General features: G+C 34.1%; 1 protein-coding gene across 1 annotated transcript in view; it reads left to right on the top strand.

Annotated features, from left to right (window-relative positions):
• Positions 1-25,314, top strand: part of LOC150108748 (uncharacterized) — a 52,094-nt gene that overhangs the window by 17,819 nt on the left and 8,961 nt on the right. The window contains exons 8-15 of the mRNA XM_090390515.1: positions 2,437-2,709; positions 6,949-7,215; positions 9,389-10,009; positions 10,780-11,043; positions 11,877-12,137; positions 14,283-14,455; positions 16,298-16,458; positions 18,829-18,983. Of these exons, the coding sequence (XP_090246641.1) occupies positions 2,437-2,709; positions 6,949-7,215; positions 9,389-10,009; positions 10,780-11,043; positions 11,877-12,137; positions 14,283-14,455; positions 16,298-16,458; positions 18,829-18,983 (2,175 nt within the window). The remainder of the gene's footprint in view (positions 1-2,436; positions 2,710-6,948; positions 7,216-9,388; positions 10,010-10,779; positions 11,044-11,876; positions 12,138-14,282; positions 14,456-16,297; positions 16,459-18,828; positions 18,984-25,314) is intronic.

Consider the following 25,314-nt stretch of genomic DNA (forward strand, 5'->3'; position numbering starts at 1 on the left):
AGTTTATAAGGTTTATTAGTTGATCAGTTTTATACAAAATCAAATATTAACGCCATGCGGTTATGACTGTTGTAACTGTTTTAGATTTACCGCCAAAACAACTAAGGCTATGAGGCCAATGTAGTATGATTATGAATTGCGGGTGTTCTTTTGGCATATTTGCTGTTTTGCAGGATGAACAATCCAATTTTCCAGGAGTTAAAACTCTGCGACGTTCATAAGACACCGACTCGCTCACCTCCAATTGAAAAGCAAACAGCTTGCAACTTGCATACTTAAACTGCAATTTGAGTATTTTCTAAGTACCAAGTGATAAGTCCTGAAAATCTTGTCACAAATTACCGAACCCTCAGACTGGACTCATACAGACGCTGCAATATTTACATTATTTTCTTGGAAGCTCAGATTTTTTCATCCTGCAGACTAGTCAGACAACATGCATTATTAACAGACATAATACACTGGAATCATAGATTAGTTACGTCTGCCATAATTCAAACCAACGTGAGTGTTTTTCAGTCACTGCTCATCTATTCGTCCCCACTTTTCTGAATATCTTCATCTCCCCCCAGATTTCTTCATCTCAGCCATAACTACCTACTATGCCCGTACATAGGGGAGGAAAGGCTGAGAAAACGGAGATGCTGACAGAAAAACCGACTGGTTATATTCACGAACCAAGAAACTGATTTACGAATTAAGACAGGATCGAAAAGTAGATCATCATTTTGAACATTGGCGGCTCGTAGCTTGAAATCGTGGAGGTGCTGCAACTTTCGAAGTATAGACTAAATAAAACATCAAAATTATGGCAAAAATGAAAAAAAAAAAATTAAACATGAAAAAATATTGTTTATTATCGATAAACTTATACAGTTTAGTATAATTCAAAATACTTAAAAATAAAATCCATTATCATAACCCCAATAATGTTCTGAAATAAAAACTATAACAAATGTTATGTCTTTAATCGTAATGTCCAAATGTTTAAAGCGACGGAGTAAACACGATGAGCACTACGAACACTACTACTGGCGCATACTGCATATAAACAACAGTGGAACTGCGCGACGGACAGTGCCGCATTACGTTAATAGCTAACATCTCACTATGACATGCATATGTCTGCGCACGTAGCAATATGACACTGCGGTAAATACAGTGCGGCTGGCGACCTTCGCCCTCCTAAATGCTACAAGATGGATTTTTATAATTTTCTATACAAAATAAGAGAATTGTATAGGATTGTTGATGATAAAATTAAATAATACAAGCAAACGTAAATAAATTAATAAATATATTTATGTATAGAGAAAATTGGGGGTGCTGCAGTTTCGCAGTGCCTATGCACGAGCTGCCCCTGATTTTGAATGAAGCTATTGGGAGTAACCAAAGGAAAAAAATAAATATTTTATGTTTTATTTAACATGCTTATCTTTCATTCTCCGCTATCGAGTAGAAATTATAAAAACAAGTTTGTAAAAATACAAAAAAAAAAAAAAAACTTGAATTTATGAGGAAAATCAACTTAATGGATTATGCTGAGAAAGGCAATCACCTGTTCAGTTTGATAGACTTTTCCACTCTGCACTTTGACATTTGACATGGAATTCTAGGAGGAGGTATCAGTAGTAGCCGCTGGCAAAAGCATGTGTGTGTGTGGGGGGGGGGGTACATGTTGCTTCCCTTATTACTGGTTCCTTTCCCCATGCTGATCAGGTATTCATAATACACAATGTCACCAGCTACTCCCATTGCAATAGCTGACCAAGTCAACTGCTGTTATGCTATAACGTATGCTACAGTAAACTAACTATTCCGAAATTACCCTGTTAATACTACAATGGGGAAAAAAATAGGAGCAATATTAAACATTGAATAAATTTATTATTATTATTATTATTATTATTATTTTCAGCCAGTTATTAAATTTAGTAACTTAGAAATTACCTAAGCAATTCTAGATGGTCTGGATATATTAGATAAACAACTCTATCAAAACATACTGTTCATTACTACTAATATATTCATACTGAGTATAAGGATAATATTAATCCTTATGTAATGTTGGATTAATAAGGGGATCAGAGTTCCAGTTCACAGCAGCGGATAAACTGATCAGTAGTAAATACTAAGGAGACCATAGACTCTTCCGTAACAGGAAATTAATAATTTAGTTGTGATGAAGTAAATTTAATGTGGCCTTCACCTGTTTTTGCGAAATAAGTTTAAAAGCCCATATTCTAAAGTTATTTCGCAAAGAGAAATATCACACAAACAGCGGCATAAAAAAATCTATATTCATACAAATTTTGTATTAATATTATGGATTCTTAAGAGTCAACCTTTCATTTCCAACAGCAAATTAATGATTTCAAGCCATCTTTGAAGCCATATTTTTGTGAATTATGAATTAAATAGATTTTTTTTTTCCAGGACCTCTTTGCGCCTCCACGGAACGAATGGTATTTGAACTTGCAACTGGCTACGAGCCTATAGGCATTACGTCTAATATTCTTTATCGCGGTGACATGCCTGGAATTGCTGGCGAATGCATTCGGAGATGTCAACTAAGCGACGACTGCAAATCTTTCGTGATCGATCACCAACGGCACGAATGTACCAGCATGAGGGATCCTCCTGTTAACCAACCGCCAGAATTTAGGATAGCCGTGGGAATTAGTTACTTTCGAGGAATGTGCCTACCAAGTAAGATTTGTATTTATATGATAAATATGAATGATTATTATATTTCATTGTACAGACAAATTTTACAACGTCTATTTTTTGAAATCAAAAATTGATGGTATCAGCTTCATTTTTTAAGTTGCTTGGTGGGGGTGCGCCAAAAATCTTCCTAAAACTTCTAGATGTGGGTTACAGGAAAGCGATTCGGCTGATCCATGATCTCTCTCTCAATCTCTTCCTCCCTCCCTCCCTGATCGTTTCAACCGTTGTGTTCTCAGACGGTGACTTCCCTCTTTATGTCTGATACTTCTCTGGGTGTTGCTTCGCCGAATAGTATCAATCATTCCTCAGCTTTCCACTCTGTCTGTTAAAACACGAGTAGTTTTAACAGACAGAGTAGAAAGTAGTGGCTGTCAAATATCCTTTTACAGTTGATCTACAGAATCTGTCATTTTTCTGTTTCATTCCATCTTTCTATATTCTCTGAAACAGACTTCCTCGCGAAGTTCCTCCGTTAAGAATATCCATGTTCCTTCTCCTTCCATTCTTTCCTGCATCGATGCCAGGGTGGTCTATAAATTTTGTGACCTCCCGTGTGCGTGAGAATGAATATATAAATGCATCATAAATTTACGAGCAAGTTTTGCTATTTTGCATTCCAATAAGTTCCGAGTTCAATGTGTATTATCTTTTCTATTAACGTTCGTGTTAATCTCAATTGCTGTCATGAACAAATTGATTTAACTTTTCAAAAATCTAAATTTTGCGCTTGAAATATTATAATACAATACAAACGATATGATTTAACTCATGTAACTTTTTTAAATAAACTAACACAATTATTATACGAATAATAATCTCAAAGAATAATAATCTTCTGTATGACAGCCTAAAATGTTTGACAACGCGCGTATTCCCTGGTTGGTCTGTTCGATTTACAAGAAGACATCAACCTCCTTGGCATAACAGTGGTTAATTTAATTCAGTTGAAAAGCTACATAAAATGTTCTTTAGAGTTTATTATGTTCAAATTTAAAAACTCCCCTTGGCAAATCAACTTTGCCAAGGGGAGTTGCATCATACCTATATTTACTCGCGTGCTTAGATCTCTCTTACTTTACTATATTCTGATTGTATTGTGGTTATTCAGTTTATTCTTAATGACTGCTATTAATAATATATTTAATTATATCAGTTCGTCGTCTAACGAAACTAAACCAAATAAAGAAAAGAAAATTGTATTTATTACCCCCCCCACACACACACCCATCATGAAAGTACTTTGATGAGCTGTCTGATTGCTCAAAAATACATAAGGAAATCGATGTTTTATATACAACATTATGTTATAAATTCAACTATTTGAAAAGCACTTTCTTTTCACAAAGTCTGGGAGAAAAATCTTATGCTCATTCATCAGGAATGAGCATAAGATTTATTTCAGAATATATGAACGAATGATACCAAATGAAAACAGCAAAAATACCACCAGATTTAGCAGAAGAAGTATGTGTAAACTGACCTTTTTTTTACTTGTAAACTATTGGTCACTAACTTTATACAAATAAGAATAAAATCGTATGAAAATTTAAAGTTGATTTATCTGGATTAGTGACATTTCTTTTCGCTAATTCCGGTGCACCTTCAGTTGGGTGCGCTGTCTTTAGATGACAACGCAACAATCTGCTGAAATTCTGCAGAACGACTCGGAAATAAAATCAGTTCCACTAGCTCAGCTTAGGGATCGAGAAAATATTTTCCGATGAATCCTTGAATAAAGAGTCTAGAATACGAGAGTATTTAAAAAAATACAAAATGGTGTCAAGTTTTCCCTTCTACGTGATTTTATATCACATTTGAGAACACCTCTTTTTTACAAAAACGTACTTAAAAATTCATCGACTTTAAACGCATTGCACACATCAAGAACATTTAAGATGTTCATATGGAATCAGAGATTCTAATTATTTGTTTACAATTTTATTGCAATGAATTGCTTTATCACCAAATATAATTTTGTTTGCATTCTTTATTCCTATCGCAGATTAATATCATAAACTGAGGACCTTCTTGGCAGTCATTCCTTTAATTTGGAAAGAACGAATTCACCGACTGGTTTCTCCTGCTTTTCATTTAAGGAAGGCAAAATATCTGCAGTTAATAATCTCATTCTTGAACGGACACTTAGTCTAAAATAGACAAAAATCACTGCTTCGTTGCTCGAGTCAGTTACGCAACGAAGCAGTGATTTTCGACTTTTTCAAATCCGTTCAAGGCTTTAATTAAATTCTAAAGCTTTTGCTATCATCCACTGCTATTTTTCGATTACTGGTGCTTTTCCCCTCTGGTTAATATTCCGTGGCTTGAAGATTTTTAGGTTTTATAAACGAAATAAATTAAGTAAAACAGTTAAATGGAAAAAAAAAAAAAAGGTCTGATTTAAACCGAAATTGAAAAAATGTTTTGAACTTTTTTTTTTTCTCATGAATCCAAAATACCGAATTAAGCAAGATTTATTCAATCAGAGCGCAAAGTCATTACGTGATTACAGAACATAACAAAATAAATCCAATAGTTGCTTATACACATTTCGGGTATTGAATTTTTTAAAGCATTTAAAAATAGATTTCACAATTGTATTTTATGCTGTTGCAAATGAGCGAAACATTTCCATGCGTAAAATTGGCAAGTTTTAAACCAAGAGACGCAATTCGGTATGAAATATATTATTCTACTGTTTTTGGAATGATTGACTTTAAGAAGTGTTCCTTTTGTGATGTAAAAATTAATCCTAAAATTCTCATTTTTTTTTAATGAGAAAGCGATGACGAGAGTCAAATAAGAGGGAAAAATAAGATTAGATGAAAAGTGACATTAATGCTTTTTGATGAAGAGGTTTTGTCGGGTTCCGTTTAAATCATTCGAGGTTCTGTTTAAAGAATAAAGAAGAAGGTAATCAGTAACTTCTCTGGTCAAAGTAATAATATACTGTTATTTAAATTAAGGGGATATTAAATCCCACATTATTTCAAAACCGAATAAGAAAGTCAAAGATAGAAATCTAATTTAAGATTTTCATGCCGAATATAGAAACTATATATAAAGTTCGGCGAGGTCCAAGCGTAAGCCAACACCTCGTAGTGCAATGCCAGGGCAACTCGCTGCAAAGGTGGAGCAAGTAGCGATCACTGTTCTTGGTATTTACCCATAATGTAAAACAACAGCTCCTAGGAGATGTATTACTGTTCTACATTATGAGAGAAGGTCACTACCCAGACCGCTTTCGACCTTTGTATAGGTGAAGCCGGCTCTAAAAATGAGGCGATTCGGAAAGATCGCCCAACTCAGCGTTGTTCCACTCAGTGACAGGCTCACCCCGTCACTGAGAACTTCTCAGCATTGACTCCACCCAGTGGCAGGCTCATCCCACCACCGAGCAGAGCATAATCTCAGCGGTGGCCCCACTCAGAGACAGGCAAAACGCTACCTCCGCTTTCGACCTTTTTTGAGGTCTCATCAGTGAGTAGGCAAACCTGAATAATACTAAGATGGTAGTGAACAGAACTTACATATACTCTGCTATACGAATTGCCAAGAAGGTGTACCAATAAATTATTTAAAATAAAGAGCCAAGAGGCTTCAATTCGGCGACGTAAAAATTATTTAAATTAAGGGGATATTAAATCCCACATTATTTCATAGCCGAATAAGAAACTCAAAGATTGAAATCTAATCTAAGAGTTTCATGCCGAATATAGAAACTATATATAAAGTTCGGCGAGTTCGAGCGTAAGCCAACACCTGATAGTGCAATGCCATGTGGGATTTGAAATAATGTGGGATTTAATATCCCCTTAATTTAAATAATTTTTACGTCGCCGAATTGAAGCCTCTTGGCTCTTTATTTTAAATAATAATATACTGTCCTTTTTATAACACTTTTGTTTCTTTGTGAAAAGCTATTTTATAGTCAGGAAATCTGTTTTCAACATTTGTGTAACTAATGCTAAGTGATGACGTGTATTTAGTTATGCTAGCAGATTTCAGTCACGAAAACCGGTAAACTCTGCTCAAGAGTCATTATTTTTGATTACGTATTTCAGAACATTAGACAAAACTCTCCATTACATAATATTTCAGACAGATCTTATATAATAACTAAGATGCTAGAGTGGAACGGAAATGACAGATTAATGGACCGTTCCAGAGGATACTAATTTGCACATTTTGAAAACAGATTTTAAAATTGTGATTTTTCAGTATATTTAGGGTGTTCCAAGCTGTGGATGTTCTACAGAAAACCGAACAATGAACTTCAAGGGGTCTCTCCGATTGATGTCATCCGCCACATTACTCTGGAAGAGTGTGAACGGAGATGCATCGAAGAAAGAAGGTTCGTGTGCACCTCAGCCAACTATTACAGTATAAGAAAGGAATGCCACTTATTTACGGAAAGCAAGGACGCCATGAATGTCCGGCTCGTTCCGATTAGTAAAGTCGATTATATTGAGAACCAGTGCCACATGGGTAAGTCATCACCCTGATGATTAAAAATGAATGAATTAAATCGCCAGTTTAAGGATTTTAATGATTAATGAATTAGTTTGTCTCTTTATGTTTAAGCAGGAAATATCATCATACGACTTTTTTATAATGTAAAATGATTATCTAAGAGTTTTAGCTCTTAAGTATTACGTTGCTTTCATTTTTTTTTTTTTTTTTGATAAATTTAATCACCATTCAGCCTTGTTGTATTTCCTAACTTCTGCTAAACCTTGCCTTCAATTTCTCTATCAGTACTTCACATTATATTTTTTGTATGACTCTCACTCAAGAAAGGTTGCAAGTCTAAACTTTATTTATTTTTATAATAATGTGGAAACCTTTGTCTAGAGTCCAAACATGGAACTTTTTCAAGTATATTAGATCAGCGGGGTATATTAGATCTATCTGTATATCTACGTAACAGATCTATGGACATTCGGATTAAATCAAGTCTAAAATCTAATAATAACAATGAAATTGGGCCTTACTGTTACATTTCGGTGGTGTAACAAACTGTTTAAATAAAGAAAGAAGTGCAGTTTTCGTAAACGAACTCTTAACGCGAAAAACTAGGAAAATCAGCAAGAATGCTTTGCATGGCTGGACCCAGGTCTTCAAAAAGTTGGCATTCTTCAGACAGAGCTACAGATGCATTATAAATACTAGTTTAAAAAAAGGTATGTAATATATGCAATAAGGATAGCCAACATATATGTGACGCCTTTTATGTCGGTTAATGAAGTGGACATATTTATGTGATTTTTAAAACAACAGCCTCAGAAGTATTCCTGTTAAGAGTTAAGGCAAGATGCATTAATTTCTTCATTTCGTACGAAACTGAACATAGTAAATTGTCACATGCAGTTAAGACCTAACTCGAACTAAACATTTTAAAACTCTGAAATGAATTTGTTGACGAGTTCCGAACATTAAGCACATTTTTCACATGAATAATTAACACCATCCCCCCACAGAACATGCGCTTCAGGAGAGAAAGACATATTGCCTTCTCGTATATTTGTCGCCATCATCATCCTTTCAGTGACTTATCCATCCTTTTCTTGGTCGTCCCTGACCTCTATGTCCTCCATCTGGATGGTATGGGATTTATATTTTTGGGCAGTATTAAACTGCCCATTCTGTCAATATATTCGCTCTATTTCTTTCGGTATTCCTACGAGTCTATTTTTAGTTCTTTACGTATTTTTGTGCTTTTTTTTTTGCCCTAGAAAGTGTATAGTCTTTCATAGGAATTTCATTTCTGCGGTTGCTATTCTTTTTTCTTCTTCAGTTTTTATGGTCCATAATTTATTTCCCTTGCGGTAGAGAAGGTCTTGCCGAAACATTTGCTACTTACTAAAAGCGGTAAAAAATTTGTCACATTCGAACTGCTTCGTCTGAATTAGCAAGTTTTATGTCAGGTATTTTCATTCAGTTTTTCCTTCTTCCAAATCATGAAGACAATTCGTGCTGAAAATGTTCAAACAAATACCTTTTAACGTATACAAAGTAAGAGAAAAAGAAACCTGTTTTAAACATACTCAAAGACATAGGAAGAGGTATTAGCCATATGACCGAAAGAAGAATCTTTTACTGTCTTATGGTGGGCAATGTCTTTGTCATGTGACATCACTATAAAACATCCTTCAGGCTGCATGCTATACATGTAAAACTTTCCTTTTTATAGGATATGAAAAAAAAAAAAGTAAAAATTACTTTTCTACATACGCCATAGCAATTACTCTTTCAGTTTGGGAAATATAAGCAAGGCACTATATGAAAATTGAAGCAAATATGTTATCGTAAATTATTTAAATAACTATTGTATAAAAATAAAGAAACATATCATCTCCTATTATTTTAGACTAGGGTCCCAAGTTTTTTTTTTTTTACTTCCACTAACGGTATCCGTATTCCTATACAAGTTCAACAGATATATTAAAAAATAAAAATGCATATTTCATATTCTCAAATTATCAATTTATATCTGTTTATTAATACGCATCCCTAGGAAACAAATGCACTCAGTTTGGGAATCAGTGCAAATGATTTACTTAAGACAATTCTATTAAGTATTTTCTTTAGTTAAAAGTGTTTCAAGATAACTCTGAGATCTTTGAATATTTCCACTTCATTCTTTTCGCATTTATTTCAGACACTTCAGCATGCAGCTACAAGCCACTGGAACCTAACATGTCCTTGTTGTACATCATGAAAATCGCATCTCGAACTGCAGGAACGGCGAGCTGCGAGGAAGAATGCGACCGCGAGCGTGAATTCAATTGTAGGTCCTACAGTAAAGTAGAAACAGGGGACGGAAAAAGCATTTGCTACCTAAGCGGAGAGAGCCGACAAACGAATCCTAATACGGCCGCTTTCAAACAGAACGCGGTGTATTCCGAAAAGGACTGCAGAGTTCAGGGTCGACAAGAGCCAACATATACAGTTATCCTACCATCGCCTTCACCGACGCAGCCTCCGATTACCCCCATAACGATTCCTACCATCTGTTTACCAGAACAATACACGTACGAGAAAATTGTGGGATTTGAACCTCGATTTGCACGACGAGACAGACTGTCTACAAGAACTCCTCTTGGAATTGTGGGACAATGTCACAGAGAATGTCAGCGACTTGGAAACCGCTGTCGTGGTTTTGTTTTGCAGTATGCGAGCTTTCAGAGCTGTTTCGGCATTGAGAATGTACCTGAAAGGGGGAAAGGGTCGTTCTCTCCTTCTTCAGAGATAGCATACTACGAAAAAATCTGCCTGAAAGGTACATGTTTTTTTTTTTTTTTTTGTATGCTGTAGAGGGATTTAATTTATTTGTATCTGTATGAGTGAGGTTATCGAAATGTCCATTTTTAACGATATATATATATATATATATATATATATATAACTACGCTATAGACATAGAACTTAGCAGCAATAATATATCTGAAATCTTTTATCAAAACACTATCTTAATAATGTTTTGATAATTTTACAATAATAATAATAATAATAATAATAATAATAATAATAATAATAATTTGATAATCTAATTTCTATCAGTTATTTTTGGATATTTTTCACTCGATGTTTTTACGCGATATTTTTTTTCTTTCTTTGAGGAGGATACCTAAAGAGTAAATGTGACTTCAACAAAAAAAAAAAAAAAACCTGCATATTTTAATAATATAAATCGTTTGAGTTTGTTACCTATATTCGAAAGTTACTCGAATCAATACAAATTGAATTATTGTGTTTCATGGGAACAGCGAACAACAGAAATTCTCCGCTATTAACTTAACGCTATTAGCTATGCGCGAATATTAACGTTCAAGGACTATCCTTTGTGTACAAAAGCCACAAACTCATCTCTTTTTTTTACTCAACTTATTTAAATATTTATATTGTGACATCACAATTACTTCTCAAAATTACCACCGATTCCTTTTCTATAAAACACCATCAATAAAGTAGTCTTTACGATGTCCAGAATTTATACTAAAAATATTCATTTATTACATAATTTTGATTTTTTTCTCTTTTCTTTTTCAGAGCCAACTTGTCCCAAACTGTGGGCCTTTGAACGTGTTCTGAAACACAAGTTCCTTGGGATTCCAACTAGAGAATTCTCGGATGTAAATCAACGCACAGACTGCGAAGACTTGTGCTTGCGGGAAGTTCCACCTTGCCATTCTGCTACGTATCACTACCGACGTCGACTCTGTCGTTTGTATTCTAAAACACGTCGTTCTCAACCTGCATCGTTTCATCCGACAGAGGAAGACGTCGATTACCTGGAAAACCACTGTCTCTCGGGTAAGCAGGATGTGTCAGTTACCAAAACTGCATTACTCGATGAACAAACACACAAACAGAACACTTGACAGACACTAATTAGCATTTGGGGTCAAACACATGATGCCTGCATAACGTTAAATAACTTCGATTAATTTTTTGCGGCACAGTCTGGATATCCAGAGAGAGAGAGAGAGAGAGAGAGAGAGAGAGAGAACGCATTCAGATTTTGAATGAGTTGATTTTTATTTATTTATTTTTATGCGGTTGTTACTGTCTTTACCAAATCAGTATATAAGTATGGTTTCTTTCTTGTTAAACGCAAATAATGGTCTGAGTTTATGTATAATAACTTATAGCTTTTAGAACAACCACATGAGCGATGTTGAGTGAGCAAATCTATTTTCATAATATTTCTATTTAACATAATTCAAACGTGATCACACGAGACTAGAATAGTGACCTGAAATAGTCTCAAATAATTGAATAACATAAGAAATCACGATAATTATATCAGTTAAATTCAAATAAAAATAAGGATAAATGAAAATTAAATATCTTTTTTTTCCCCCACAAATCGTTATTCTAGAATACGTTTTTATTTTTATTTTTTATATGTATGAGGCAACAAAAATGTTGATTAAAACAGCTTAGTTTGTAAATTGACAAAAAAAGAAAGAAAGAAAGAAAGAAAGAAATTAAGAAAGGGTGAAAAAACTAAAAATTTAATGGTTGCTAGTTTTACTCTCTTTTTTGGGGGATCAAGTTTCAAACCAAGCTATTTAAATAAATATTTTTGGTGGCTAATTCATCTAGAAACGGAAAGGCATTTAACTTATTAATATTTCGTTCAGAACCACCCAGCTGCCAATATCGAGAATATGCTGACCGCCTTCTGCCTTTTATCGATAGCATCTCGAGAGCATTCTCCCTCCAGGAATGTCAACGGCAGTGCGATATTGAACGACAGTTCACATGTCGCTCTGTCAGTTTTGAGACTGTAGCTAGAGATTGCGTCCTTAGCAGCGAAGATACGATGAGCATCCCTAAAGGCCAAGATGGGCTTCAGTTTCGAAGAAATTCCATATACAGCGAAAAGGGAAATTGCGAACAAGGTGAGATTATTTGATTTAATCACTTTGCACCAACTTTCACGCAATTTTAAATAATAAAAAATTTCATGAAACTTGCAAAATAACTGAAAGACAGGTTTCACTTGGTGTTAATAAAAATGCAAAAGAGTTTTTAATGTTTATAAATAAAATAAAAAGTATTTTTGATATCTGTTATTCCCATTTCAAATTCGCAGTAAAAATTGCATATATATATATATATATATATATATATATATATATAAAGAGCCAAAACGCTACACCATTTGCGAGCTAAATTATAAAAGGTAGTGATATGAAATCCTCAATATATATATTATAAAAGGTAGTGATATGAAATCCTCAATATATATATATATACATATTGAGGATTTCATATCACTACCTTTTATAATTTAGCTCGCAAATGGTGTAGCGTTTTGGCTCTTTATTTTAGTAAATGACTTCATAGCGTTTCCGCTTACATAATGTTATGAATTGAATCGAGCTGTGAGCGGGAATGTTTCTAAGTGGTAGATGAAGAGAGGCCTGCACCGGCTTGAGAAGTCTTCGTTCCACCCACCGTACTAATGTGCTACAGGATTTATCATACCTGACAAAAAAAAAAAAAAAATCTTGTCAAGTATGATATAATTCTTCTTGTGTTATCCAAACGTAAGCAAACAAATGCTTAGAAGTGAAATATATCTTCATGGCTAAGCTACTTGTACGGATAGATAGAAACAAAGAGAGAGAGAGAGCAGTTGAATTCTCCGAGTTTGTTGGGGTTGTCTTTTTCATAATCTCCAGAACTTTGCTAATTTCTAATTCCTACTTATGTTTTTATTTATTTATTTTTTTAAATAATATTTATTTACATTTTGCGACTAACAGATGACGTATAAAACATGTTAACCATGTCTAGAATACATGTATTAAACTATATATATATATATATATATATATATATATTAAGTTAACTCTATTTAACTGCTTGAATGTTTAGTGTCAATTAATATTACATCTTAAGCATTTAAGACACTTTCAGTAAACTAACGGAAGAAACAGAATTAATAGATCCTGCGTGTGGTGAAGAATATCTCAAACTTCGCTAATGCTGAAGTACCCTTAACATTTAGTAAACACAATTCCCCCCACTACCACAAATATATCTTAATTCTATCCATTCTCCTTTTGACAAAAGGAAAAAAAAAAAAAAAAAAATCCGCCTGCCACTTAATTATTTTTCTTTAAATTTTCCCGCTTATATATAATCATACGAAATAATCTCGATAAGTTTCTCCTTCTTTTCAGAGTCTACAAATCACAAGTCTATAGACTAGATACGAAAGCTTATCCGAGCGAATGATAGTTTGTAAGCTATTATTGTTGTTATTATTATGTATTATTATTAATATTTTCATATTATCTCGTTTGATTGGAACAACGCTTCAAATTCTAAGGAAAACAACAACAATAACAAAAAGCAATGATAACAATCAGTTACCTGTTAACTGAAAACAGTTTTTGAAAGAACTGTAATGAGAACATTTTTCTATGTCACATTATTCAAATCACAAGTTCAATAGTATAATTAACGTGAATAGATTGAAATGAAAACATTTCAGCGCGAAAAATTTTAAACTTCATAACGAACATAAATGAATGAACTCGGATAAACTTAATATTCTTTTCGAATTATTACCGATGATATACAGTTCCGTGTTTCCGCAGTATTCTATCCACCAATGGAGGTCCACGAAGAAATAATTAAAACTAATAAGAACAATTTTTATAATTATTTGAAATCGATTTCTTTAATTATTACATGAAATCTCCATGGAGTCCACGGACTTACTGGGAGAGGGCGCTTTACTACACAATTTAGTTTACAGTCAATCGATTGCCTGCGCTACGTAAACCACTATCCATATTACACCACCTGAAGTTCCAATTGTTCAAAGTTTTATTATTTTCCAGAGAACTTTATAAGTAAATCTTTACACGCCTGACCTTACTTGAAAGGTAACAAAGTGAATGCATCAAACTAACTTAAGCACACATAAAATGAATAGAATATCGGAATTTTCGGGCATTCTTATTCATTTCTATGATTGCATTAGGATGTAGTCGTAGTGATTTATCACTTGTTTTATTTATTTGATGTAGTGAGTGTCCAGTGTAACCAACAGGACATGCTGCTGACAATCAACTTCGGAAATCCCTTTCACGGAAGAGTATACGCCAAGGGAAATCCTGCCCAGTGCTTCGTTGTGGGCACTGGTCAGACAACTTTACAGTTTGCTGTTTCTTTGGGATCTAGGTGTGGCACCAAACAAGACGTAAGTATTATTGAGCTGAACTTCCTGCTTTACTTGCAAAACTTGTTTAATTTCACTTCGTTCATATAAGGTTAATAGTTATTACACGGTAGATATCGAGAAATCGCCTTCAAATATCGGCTCAATCTTTGAAGTGCTACCCTGGGGAACATGATGATGAATGTTGTCCAATAAGTATCATCTTCAATAATGGAAGGTGTGATCAAAAATTTCCGGATTGTATTCCCCCCCCTCTCTTAGCTAACGGCATTTACCTTCTGCTTCATGCTACCCCCAACGAAATTACAGTGAGTCTAGCACTCGAGCTAGTGTTGAAAACATTTCCAGCGGTCTTGGGGTTTGAACTTGGCAAGTATAATCTGCTTTTTTTTTTAAATCGTAGAGTAATATCATCAACTCTTTTTCACTTCAGTGCAACGTAATTTTTTTTTTTTTTTAAATAAAAGTCTCCGGGTGAAAGATCTGGAGAATAAATGTATGTGGAACAACAATCATTTCATTTTGGGCTGAAATTCCCACAGAAAATATTACAAAAAAAAAGCCCGGTGAGCTGGACCATTGTCTGATATTTTATATCAAATATACTTTGGCGTGATCCACAACTGCCCCACCTCCCAATGAGATTTTCAACTCATTTACTAACTCAAAGACAGCGATGCATCTGTTTTCGTGGATAATGAATAAAACGCCATGTCACAAGATACAGATAGTCCGAAAATGATTCGAGGAATGAGAAAATGTTGTTATTTTATTAAAAGCAGTGTTATCCAAGGGATAACATTCTGCAGTATATCATTATTCTAAACTCTGTACACTGAGTGACGTTAGAGTTGAATACCGCCATGATCAGACTCGGAGATACTTTCAAATGTGTGAAAATTAAAAAAAAAAATTGGTATCAGTGATGAGTATCTCTTGTTGAGTGATGAGTATTCTCTCTGATGGAGACCGAAGATACTACAACTGAACTTTTTGTTTCTTTTAAGAAACTATTTAACACAAAATGAGATATTCTAAGATATGCTCACTCATGGCATTTTCCACAAAATTTGAAAATATAAAAATGCCTCCATCTTCCCTTGATTCTACAATACAGTAAGTTGGATATAATAGAGTGTATTCGAAATATCTAAACTGGGAGTAAAAAGTGTCCCTAATTAGTTAAGTTCTCTTGCTAACAAATGGCGAAAACTGTAACATGGTAAATAACGTTTCTAAACGATATGTTTAGATTAAGGCTTTATTCTGAAGTGATATAGAAATTATAATAGAGATTCGTTACAATAAATCTCTCTGTATTCATTGCTTTAATCCATCATCCAGCAGTGGCTTTTAACAGGCACTTCAGCGCCCATGGCCTTCCAAGTATCTTTGGATTTCTTAACCGTAATACGAGGATAAGCTGATTACCTCTAAGTATTCTTGTCTAAATTGCGCGTGTTCTACTGGCCGGTTTGCCTGTTCTGAGGGACGAAAAACCCGAGTTTTCGGGAGAAAAAATCCTCTACCTCGGTATGAGACCAGCTAATTCACCTTTAGTCGAAAGAGACCAGATAAAGGTTTCTCACGTCATGAACGGGAATCGAACCCAGGTCTTTCCGACCAAAGGTCTACACCGACTGAGCTATGGAGGCTCATTCATTGCTTTAATAACAAGATGTATCGCGTAGTCCTCATTAACCTACTATCCTAACTGGGACTCTGTGGTGATGATAGATGTCCAGTGGAATATGAATATTTGTAACAATTTAGAAACATTATGTATTCTGTGGAATAGTAACTATCAATTAACATTAAGAAATTGAAATCTGTTCATTGTAATAACAAACATTTTATGTTTAGAGCGCTGATCGTTATGCCAACGAAGTCGTCGTTCAGCAGCACCCCGTAATTATGACAGACAGCGACAAAACAATAAGAGTCATCTGCTCTTTTGAAGCAGGAGAAAGAACGTACACTCTCGGGGCACCACTGGTTGGTGGAAATGCTGGTATGGAAGTGACGTAAGTAATTTTAGTTCTTGTTTGTCATAACTTAAGAATGCTTTCTAAACAACTTACATTTTTGTTACTTGACCTCATTTTCATTGTATTTTTAATTTATCTAAGTTCCAGGTTTTTTTTGACAAGTGGGTCAGAAGAATTTTTTTAAAAGTGATCTGCGGATATTAATTAGGAATAAAAATAGTTTCACTTTCAATAACTGTTATACAAAGCACAAACTGAGCAGGCATAACATTTCCGACCTTCATTTTCATGCATTTACACCAACCAAGACAGAAACAAATGATGGAAATTTTATTTGAGTGTTCACAGTTAAAATTCTCGTCACCATCTTCGCAAACTACAACCCGCCTCAAATTGTGTCGTAGTTTAGATGGTTCCTGTCTCATTACTGTCCTTTTCCGAAAGAACTGAGACAAATAAATATGAGCACATAAATACTGCAAATATAGTTTATTAATGAGGTAAAGTGAATCATCGTGAGTTCTAGAAATATAACTGTAGCTTCACAATGCATTCTTAATTTGCTTAAAATGCCAGGAGAAACAGGGAGATTAGTAAGAAGTGCGAAAGTGTTTTGATTTTGTTAACCGGAACAAGGTTCTAACTAGTTCAAGATAAGATGGCTTATCAAACTGCTGTCTTTTTTTTTAATAAAAAAAAATATAATCTATCTGCTAATCTGCAATGAACATATTCAGAGCAGTTCAATTCATTTAAGAGTTTTCAACTTTGTTAGTTCAGTAATGACAACAGTGCATTGCGCGTCTCCAAGACATCTGAATGTTCAAAATCCGCCGTAAGCAGTATTTTATAATTCTGTAAGACAAGGTCGCGTGATTTCGTTTTGCCTAGACTTGATTCAAATTTCCGAAGAAGAGAATGGTAATGAGTGCCTCTTGGTAATACTAGCAGCTAGTCAAGTCTGGAAGCTCGAGCACAAAGCAGTAGACAGAAACAGTGGTGTAGAAATGAGGCTATTTAAAAATACAGTTTTTTATTTATTTTTTCGTCTCTTCGCTAAGTATTTGGACATAGTTGACTGAAAGCATGTTATATAGACCATGTACTGTATCGCAGGCTACATATGAGCTCATGCTTTATTAAGAATATACTGTTTAGTCATTTACCTGAGTTGTGACACACTACTTTGGGAAACGCAATGCACATGAAGTATAATTCCTGCATTTCAATCTATTACAGGATGAACGTATCACAGCTAAAATAAATACATAAAGTAGACTCGGATAGTTTCAGCATAGAAAGTTGTAAAAAATATAATACAGAAAGAAGAAAATTAATGTTCAAAACAAATTTCTTCAATACTTCCTTCGTTAAAAAAGTAGAAACTAACTATATTATACTCTGTCGCAATACATTTCCTGGTTTGTTGGTTGTAATTACTTACACCATCGGATAATTTTAACACAGAAAGACTTTTGTCTTTTATGCGAAAACAGTCCTCAAGCAAAAATAGGCGTCCAAATTTCTTATTTCTCTTCCCTGAGATTATCATTCTGAAGAATGATAATCTCACTAAGAATTTTTCTTAGATTTCTTTAACTATATTATTATTATTATGCTAAATGGATGGGATTAAAAACTTCATAATCATTACCGTGGTTAGATTGGAGATCAGGAATCATTATTGAGCTAAGAGTCATAACAGAAAAAAGAATCGAGAATCAATTTTTTTATTCAATACTTTTAAAAATAAATGTAATCGAGCATATACAACAAAAAACTGAATTTAAAAAAATCTAAACCTTATTAAATCCTCAATTTCTGTGAATGATGTTTCACTCTCTTGTACTTATCATGGGTAATTTTTAAAAACTATTTCGTTACAAAGAAAAAAAATTGAGTAGAAAATTCCAAAACAAAATCTCGTAGTCAACCACAATAGGCCACTTCCAGAGCACAGATGGAAAGATGATGCAAAATATTCGATTATTAGAAAAGACTGTAGTTCAATGCTTATCGCCGAAATGAAATGTTTTTAAACTGTAGGTGAGTTAGTTCATTCTTTTAAGGAGGTGGAAGGGTATTTCCTGAAGAAAAACTCGAACTCTTCACCCGACAAATAAACACCAGTTCACGTGATAATATACAACAAAATTAGCCATGAGCATCAAAGAAAACAATTATGATCAACAAGTGGCCCCGAGCTCATCCTGTAATGAATGGGTCTCGTTTCCGTTTGCCCTTTTGTAACCGATAGATACCTACAACTTACATAATGGAGAATAAATGTTTGTTTCATATGAAGATTTCGTAATTAATAGAATAGATCACGTCTATTAAACCATTCTTTAAAATAATTTGTATTCAGCGCATAATGAAGAAGACTGTATTATTTTTATTTTGCAGGACCAGATATCAGATACCAGTTACCTCTTTAGTGACTAATACTGCATCGCCACCCAATGTCGCAATGAGAGTGCTGGATGCTTCAGGACGTGATGCAAAAGCGGTGGGGCTTGGTGACGAACTGACACTGCGTATTGAACTTCAAGACGTTTCAAGTAAGTTGTTAAATTAGTGAATGAAAACATTTATTATGATACTTTAGTAAATAAAAACTTTAAGTGTGTCTATATATATATATATATATATACAGTCGGGTCTCTTTTTATGCGGTAGATAGGTTCCACAGAAAACCGTGTATAAAAAATCGCACAAAAAAAAACCTAACGTAATTGAAAAATTAGGGATACGTTCCATAATTTTTTAAAACCGCATAAAACCGAAGCAATGAATTAAAATAAACATAAAATCGCATAAAAAGTTTAGAAAAATTCAGGAAAATAAGAATGCCTAAGTTTGTTTTAAAGCTTTATTCATTTAATTTTTCTTGAAAAGTAACTTTTTTTTTTTTTTTACATTTTTTCATCAGAATTATCGTCGCTATTAGACAATATTCGGCAACATTTGAGAATTGGTGCGAAATCAATTTCATCATCAGAAGACATAGTCCGTGCATCAGATCTGTATGGTGAAGGCAATGGTTCTTCACAAACAGAATTAGCTTCACCCTCGTTCTGTGCCGATTTTTTTCTTCTGACAATGTAATCAGTGATTAAACTTTGCGATGATGATGTGACTAATTAATTTTTTTATACATCTCGCGATATCCAGACATACAGTTCTTCAGCTCACGTTGGAATTCAAAGGCTCGTTCAGAATTTGTGTCATTAACAAGAAAATGATTTTCAAATTTATTTCACAGTTCAAGACCTTCTCGAATTATATTTGCAGTGAGGGGGGGGGGACAGGTTTTTCTTCCGCTTCACTATCGTTTTCTAGATCTTCGACGATATCTAAAGTTAATCGATATCCAATAATATCATCGTCACTTAAGGCATTATCCACAAGCAATTCGTCTACATCATTCTGGCTAAATGTATCAAAATCTTCTCCACAAATTTCATGTGCCAAAGTAATTATTTCAACTGATAATGCAGATGTTTGGATGGTTGCAATGTTTGCAACGCATCCAGGCCAAGCTGCTTTCCACCAGTTATTTAAAGTTTTTGGTCTTATTTCAGTGATAGCAGATGCAACATGATTTAAGCAGTTCAAAATATAAATTTTTTTTCCAAACGTCAGTTACTGTTAATGATTCTTTTTCTAGTTTATCCAATATAAATTGAAAAGAATGCTCAACGTAATATTTTTTAAAAGTAGCAATTATGCCTTGATTTAATGACTGAATAATGCTCGTTGTATTGAGTGGAAAAAATACTACTTGCACATTTGGATGTTCTAAATGCGGATGACTTGGTGCATCGTCAACAATTAATAAAATTTTAAAATCGAGAGTTTTTTTTGCTTCATATATGAAGCTTTGTTCCAGAAGTGGAAATATGCTTCATATTTCCACTTCTGGAACAAAGCAATTATTGAACCATTCAGTAAATACAGCAGTTGTTACCCAGGCCTTTGTATTAGCCATCCAATGTACCGGCAACTGTTTTAGATCTTTGCCTTTTAGAGCACGTGGTCTTAGAAATCGATTTACTAGGTGGGGTTTCGACATTCGATCCCCTGATGCATTGCTACAAAGTAACAACGTTACTCGATCTCTACTTGTTTTAAACCCACTTGCTTTTTTCTCAGACTTTGCGATGTAAGTTCGACTAGGCATTTTCTTCCAAAACAATCCTGTTTCATCAGCGTTAAACACTTGATCGGGACAATATCCACGATCTTCAATAATTTTAGCTAATTTCTCTTGAAAATTTTTGGCTGTTTCTTCATCTGCTGCTGCAACCTAGCCTGTAATCGTCACGTTATGAAGTGCATTCCTTTTTAAAAACCCGGTTTTCCATCGTTTGCTAGCTCAACATTCTTTATCAGCTGGGAAGCGGAAGTAGATGCTCTAATTGCTTCATCTGTTCATAAAACCGAAGAGCTTTTTATTTAATTAAATAACCACTTATAGGAATTCTTATTTGAGTTAATTCTTCAATCTAAATTACGAGCGCTCATTCCGTTTTTTCTAATAAAGCATCTCTTGAGTACGATGATAATTTGGCACTTCGTTTTGTGCCAGAAATGACAATTTTCTTATTGCGACTTCATTCTTTTTAATTGCTCTTATAGTAGATTCGCCTAAATTAAAATGTTTACCAATCGCCGTAGATCCCTCTCCTTTTGCTAAGCGATCTAAAATTGCAATTTTCATTTCCAAGAAATTGCTTTTCTTTGGTGCTTTTTTTTTTCTCCATTGAGCCAAATAAAATCTTTAAAATACAAATCAGCAAAATTTATACTTACGATAATGAAAAGACAAACACAAACTCACTCACGTGCAAAATTAAACCACGGACACTCACTACTTACACGGTAGCCAAGAATGTGCTGCAACACGCTGTTTATTATGTACAACGGTACATAACTTTTGAAGTTATGCACCCCATAACTTCAAAACCGCATAAAAAGAGACCCGAGTGTATATATATATTTCACTATATATATATATATATATATTTCACTATATATATATATATATATATATATATATATATTTCACTATATATATATATATATATATATATATATATATATATATATATATATATATATATATATATATATATATATATATATATATATATATATATATATATATATATTTCACTATATATATATATATATATATATATATATATATTTCACTATATATATATATATATATATATATATATATATATATATATATATATATATATATATATATATATATATATATATATAGTGAAATATATATATATATATATATATATATATATATATATATATATATAGTGAAAAATATTCTCAAATGTGTTTTCGAAAAGCAGGAGCAAATCCTTCTTGTATTCTTCAACACAACATGTAAACTGTCATACTTGAGCATTTCAATGAACCCAAATATAAGGGATGCCTCCATCGAAGTATCATCTCCCAGAAGTATCAACAAAATTTTTCAAAAGTACAGTATACAAAATGAAAATTGATGGCAAGCGTCGTGAGATTCTACAAATTCGTTTACTTACAAAGAAGAGCCAGTGTTGCCTATTACTTTAAAGATAGTCGCCAATAAACATAACAAAACTAAGAAGACTTCTGCTGAAACATTAAGGAAAATACATCAATGATCAGATTCAGACATTTTGGCTTCAGTTTTCTTTTGAAATCTTCAGCCAAAAGTTGGAAAATTGAAAAAAATAAAATACTGTGGTCTGAAATATTTGTTACTGGAAACAATGCGCATCAACACAGAGAGAGAGAGAGAAAACTCTTAATATAGGTTTTAATATACATTGCTTAATGGGTTATATCACAGGTATTTATGTACATTTCTATTTCCTAATTCCAGCCACTTTTTTTTTATCCGAAAACAACAATAAAATCTCTTTTTCTTTAAAGGAATATTAAATTAATTTAACAAAAACTTGATATAAGAAAAATGTAACAGTAATTTAATTTACATGAAGGTATTTTTAGAAAAGGATGAAAATAGCATCAACATTTTTCAACGCTGGGAATAAAATAAAATGTTCTATTTAAAACAGGGTTTCAACGCATGGCCCGCCGGCCATTTTGAAAAAATAACTACTTAACATTAAAACGCGATTAAATAAAAAATAATTTCAATGAAGCCCGCGGGCCACTAAGTTATACCGCGGTATTTAGAATTGTAAGATGCTTTCCAGATTCACAAGGAAAGCTGTGCATTTGATACTTTACATAAAATCCTATAAAAATAAATATTAAATAGACGTGCTTCTTCAGCCATCTACCTGCGCCAGGCTGTACTTAAGTACTAGTACTAACGTCACAGGTAGATGGCTGAAGCAGTAGTTCGTTTGAATGCCTTCCAGATACATCTCAAAGGTTCTCGATACTTCGTTATTTTCATATAAATACAAGAGGATCTCATCCACAGTCAGTCAGTCGTGAACAGTGCGATATTCGTGTATAAGCGCACGTCGTGTCAGCCATAGCCTATTGTGGTTTTATATTGCCAGACTTTGTTCATTAGCGTGAGACATATTCAGTGGATAATAACCATTACACGGCCATTTTGGGTCATTTTTTGGGTTCACCTTCCATCACTATGGCGTCTACGAGTAAAAAGCGTAAATCGAGTGATTTTTGTCGGGTTTTTAATGAAAAGTGGACCAATTTGTACTTTTTTTTGCCGATCGACGAAAAGCCAGTGTGTTTAATTTGTCTCGAGTCACTATCAGCATCAAAAGATTACAATATAAATCGACACTATGAGACAAAGCATGCGTCCAATTTCGATCATCTTCAAGGGCAGCTTCGTGTGGACAAAGTGAACAGTCTCCAAATTGAAGAGAGGGGAAGAGAGCGAAGCGTGCGTCAAAGTAAGTTATGTAATAGCCAAAAAATTGCTAAAAAATCAAAAGCCTTCTTTGGACGGCGAGTTTGTGAAAGAATGTCTCATCACTGCTGGGGAAATTCTGTGAACAAATAATAAAGAAGTGTTTATGAAACTGAGTTTGTCTTGGGTAACTGTAGCACGACGTGTTCGAAGAACTTGCGAATGACATTGAAGGAACTTTAAAAAAACGGTCGTCTTTTGAAAATAAAATTTGATTCTTGATCTAATTTGTCTTTAAGATTTATCTATTGGACAAGAAGATTTATATTTAAGATTTAATTTTAAGATTTATCTTTTGACTTTTACTAAACATTTTGTTGGCCAAGTGGCTAACGTATCCACTTCCAACCAATATATATATATATATCTACATTCACCGAAATATCACATTCCCTGGCTTTAGATGAGAGCACAGATGTGAAGGATACAGCACAGCTGGCTATCTTTGTCCGTGGCATTGATCAACAATTCAGTGTGACAGGAGAACTGCTAGCGCTCGTACCTATGATGGGAACGAAGAAAGGCACTGGTATTCTTGAAGCCGCCAAGAAAATGCTCCACCGTTCCGACCTCAGCTTAACCAACCTCGAGGATGTGGTAACTGATGGTGCCCCTCCTATGGTGGGAAAGAACGGAGCGTTTGTTGCGCTGCTGCGGAAGGAAAAGATTTCGTTTCTATTATTACTGTTTAATTCCAGGAGAATTTGTGAGTGAAAACTATTGGATTTGAGAATGTCACGAGAGTTATTGTGACTGTCGTCAACATTATTAGGGCAAGAGGACTGAATCATCGTCAATTCCAAGAGTGCGAAGCGGATCACGGCGATGTGGTTTATTATAGTGTTGTGCGTTGATTGAGCAGAGGGAAGGTTCTTAAAAGAGTCTTTGACTTAAGGAGCGAAATACAACAGTTCATGCAAACCAAGGGGAATCCGATTGCGGAATTCAACGATCCGAAGTGGATGACAGACTTTGCTTTTGTGATCCACATCTCGTTACATATGAATGAAATAAATACGCGGCTACAATCCAAAGATCAACTGGTGCATCTGTTTGATCACATCAAAGCCTTTGTGGCCAAGCTCAAACTTTGGGAGGCACAACTCGCAAAATAAAACTTAACTGATTTTCAGTTTCTCGCTGAGTCCAACTGTACGTCTCTTTATGAATACACTACAAAATTAGCAATGCTGCGAAGTGAGTTCGATGAGAGATTGTGATTTTCGTAACCAACAGTCATCTTTAGATTTATTCTCAATGCCATTCAGTGTCAATGCTGCTGAAATGCCAGGCTCAGTACAAATGGAGCTGCTTGAACTCCAAAACAACTCTTCTTTGAGAGAAAAATTATTCAATGTGTCCTTGCTTACATTTTACAAAGAATACATATCTGAGGACGCATTCCCTAATCTTCGCCAGCATTCTTTGAAGATGTGCGCTTTGTTAGGAAGCACATACTTATGTGAGCAGTTCTTCTCCAGAATGAAGCATGTGAAGTCCAAGACAAGAACTCAGATTACCGACCAACATCTCGAGGATACTCTGCGCATAGCGACTTCCAACATCGACAAGCTGGTCAAGGAAAACTATTGCCAAGTTGCCCATTGATATTGTAAAAAATGAATGTTTTCTTCATTAAATTATATTTTTTCAAGTATTGATTGTATTTACTTATCATGAACCCGACTCCTACCTATGCTCTTAAAGCTGAGTTTTTATTTTTGTAGGATTTTGTGTAAAGTATCAAATGCAGAGCGTTCCTTGTGAATCTGGAAAGCATCTTACAATTCTAAATACCGCAGTATTGCTTAGTGGCCCGCGAGCTTCATTGAAATTTTTAATACGGCCCGCGCTGTCTGAAAGGTTGAAGAGCCCTGATGTAAAACTTGGATATTCGACACTGTACTATAATTGCAATATTAGTACTCGTTTGTTATTATTACAATACTTGTTCTCTTATA

Source organism: Typopeltis vanoorti, chromosome 3 (assembly GCF_054136105.1).
Source record: "Typopeltis vanoorti isolate ZY-2024b chromosome 3, IOZ_Tvanoo_1.0, whole genome shotgun sequence".
NCBI lineage: Eukaryota > Metazoa > Arthropoda > Arachnida > Uropygi > Thelyphonidae > Typopeltis > Typopeltis vanoorti.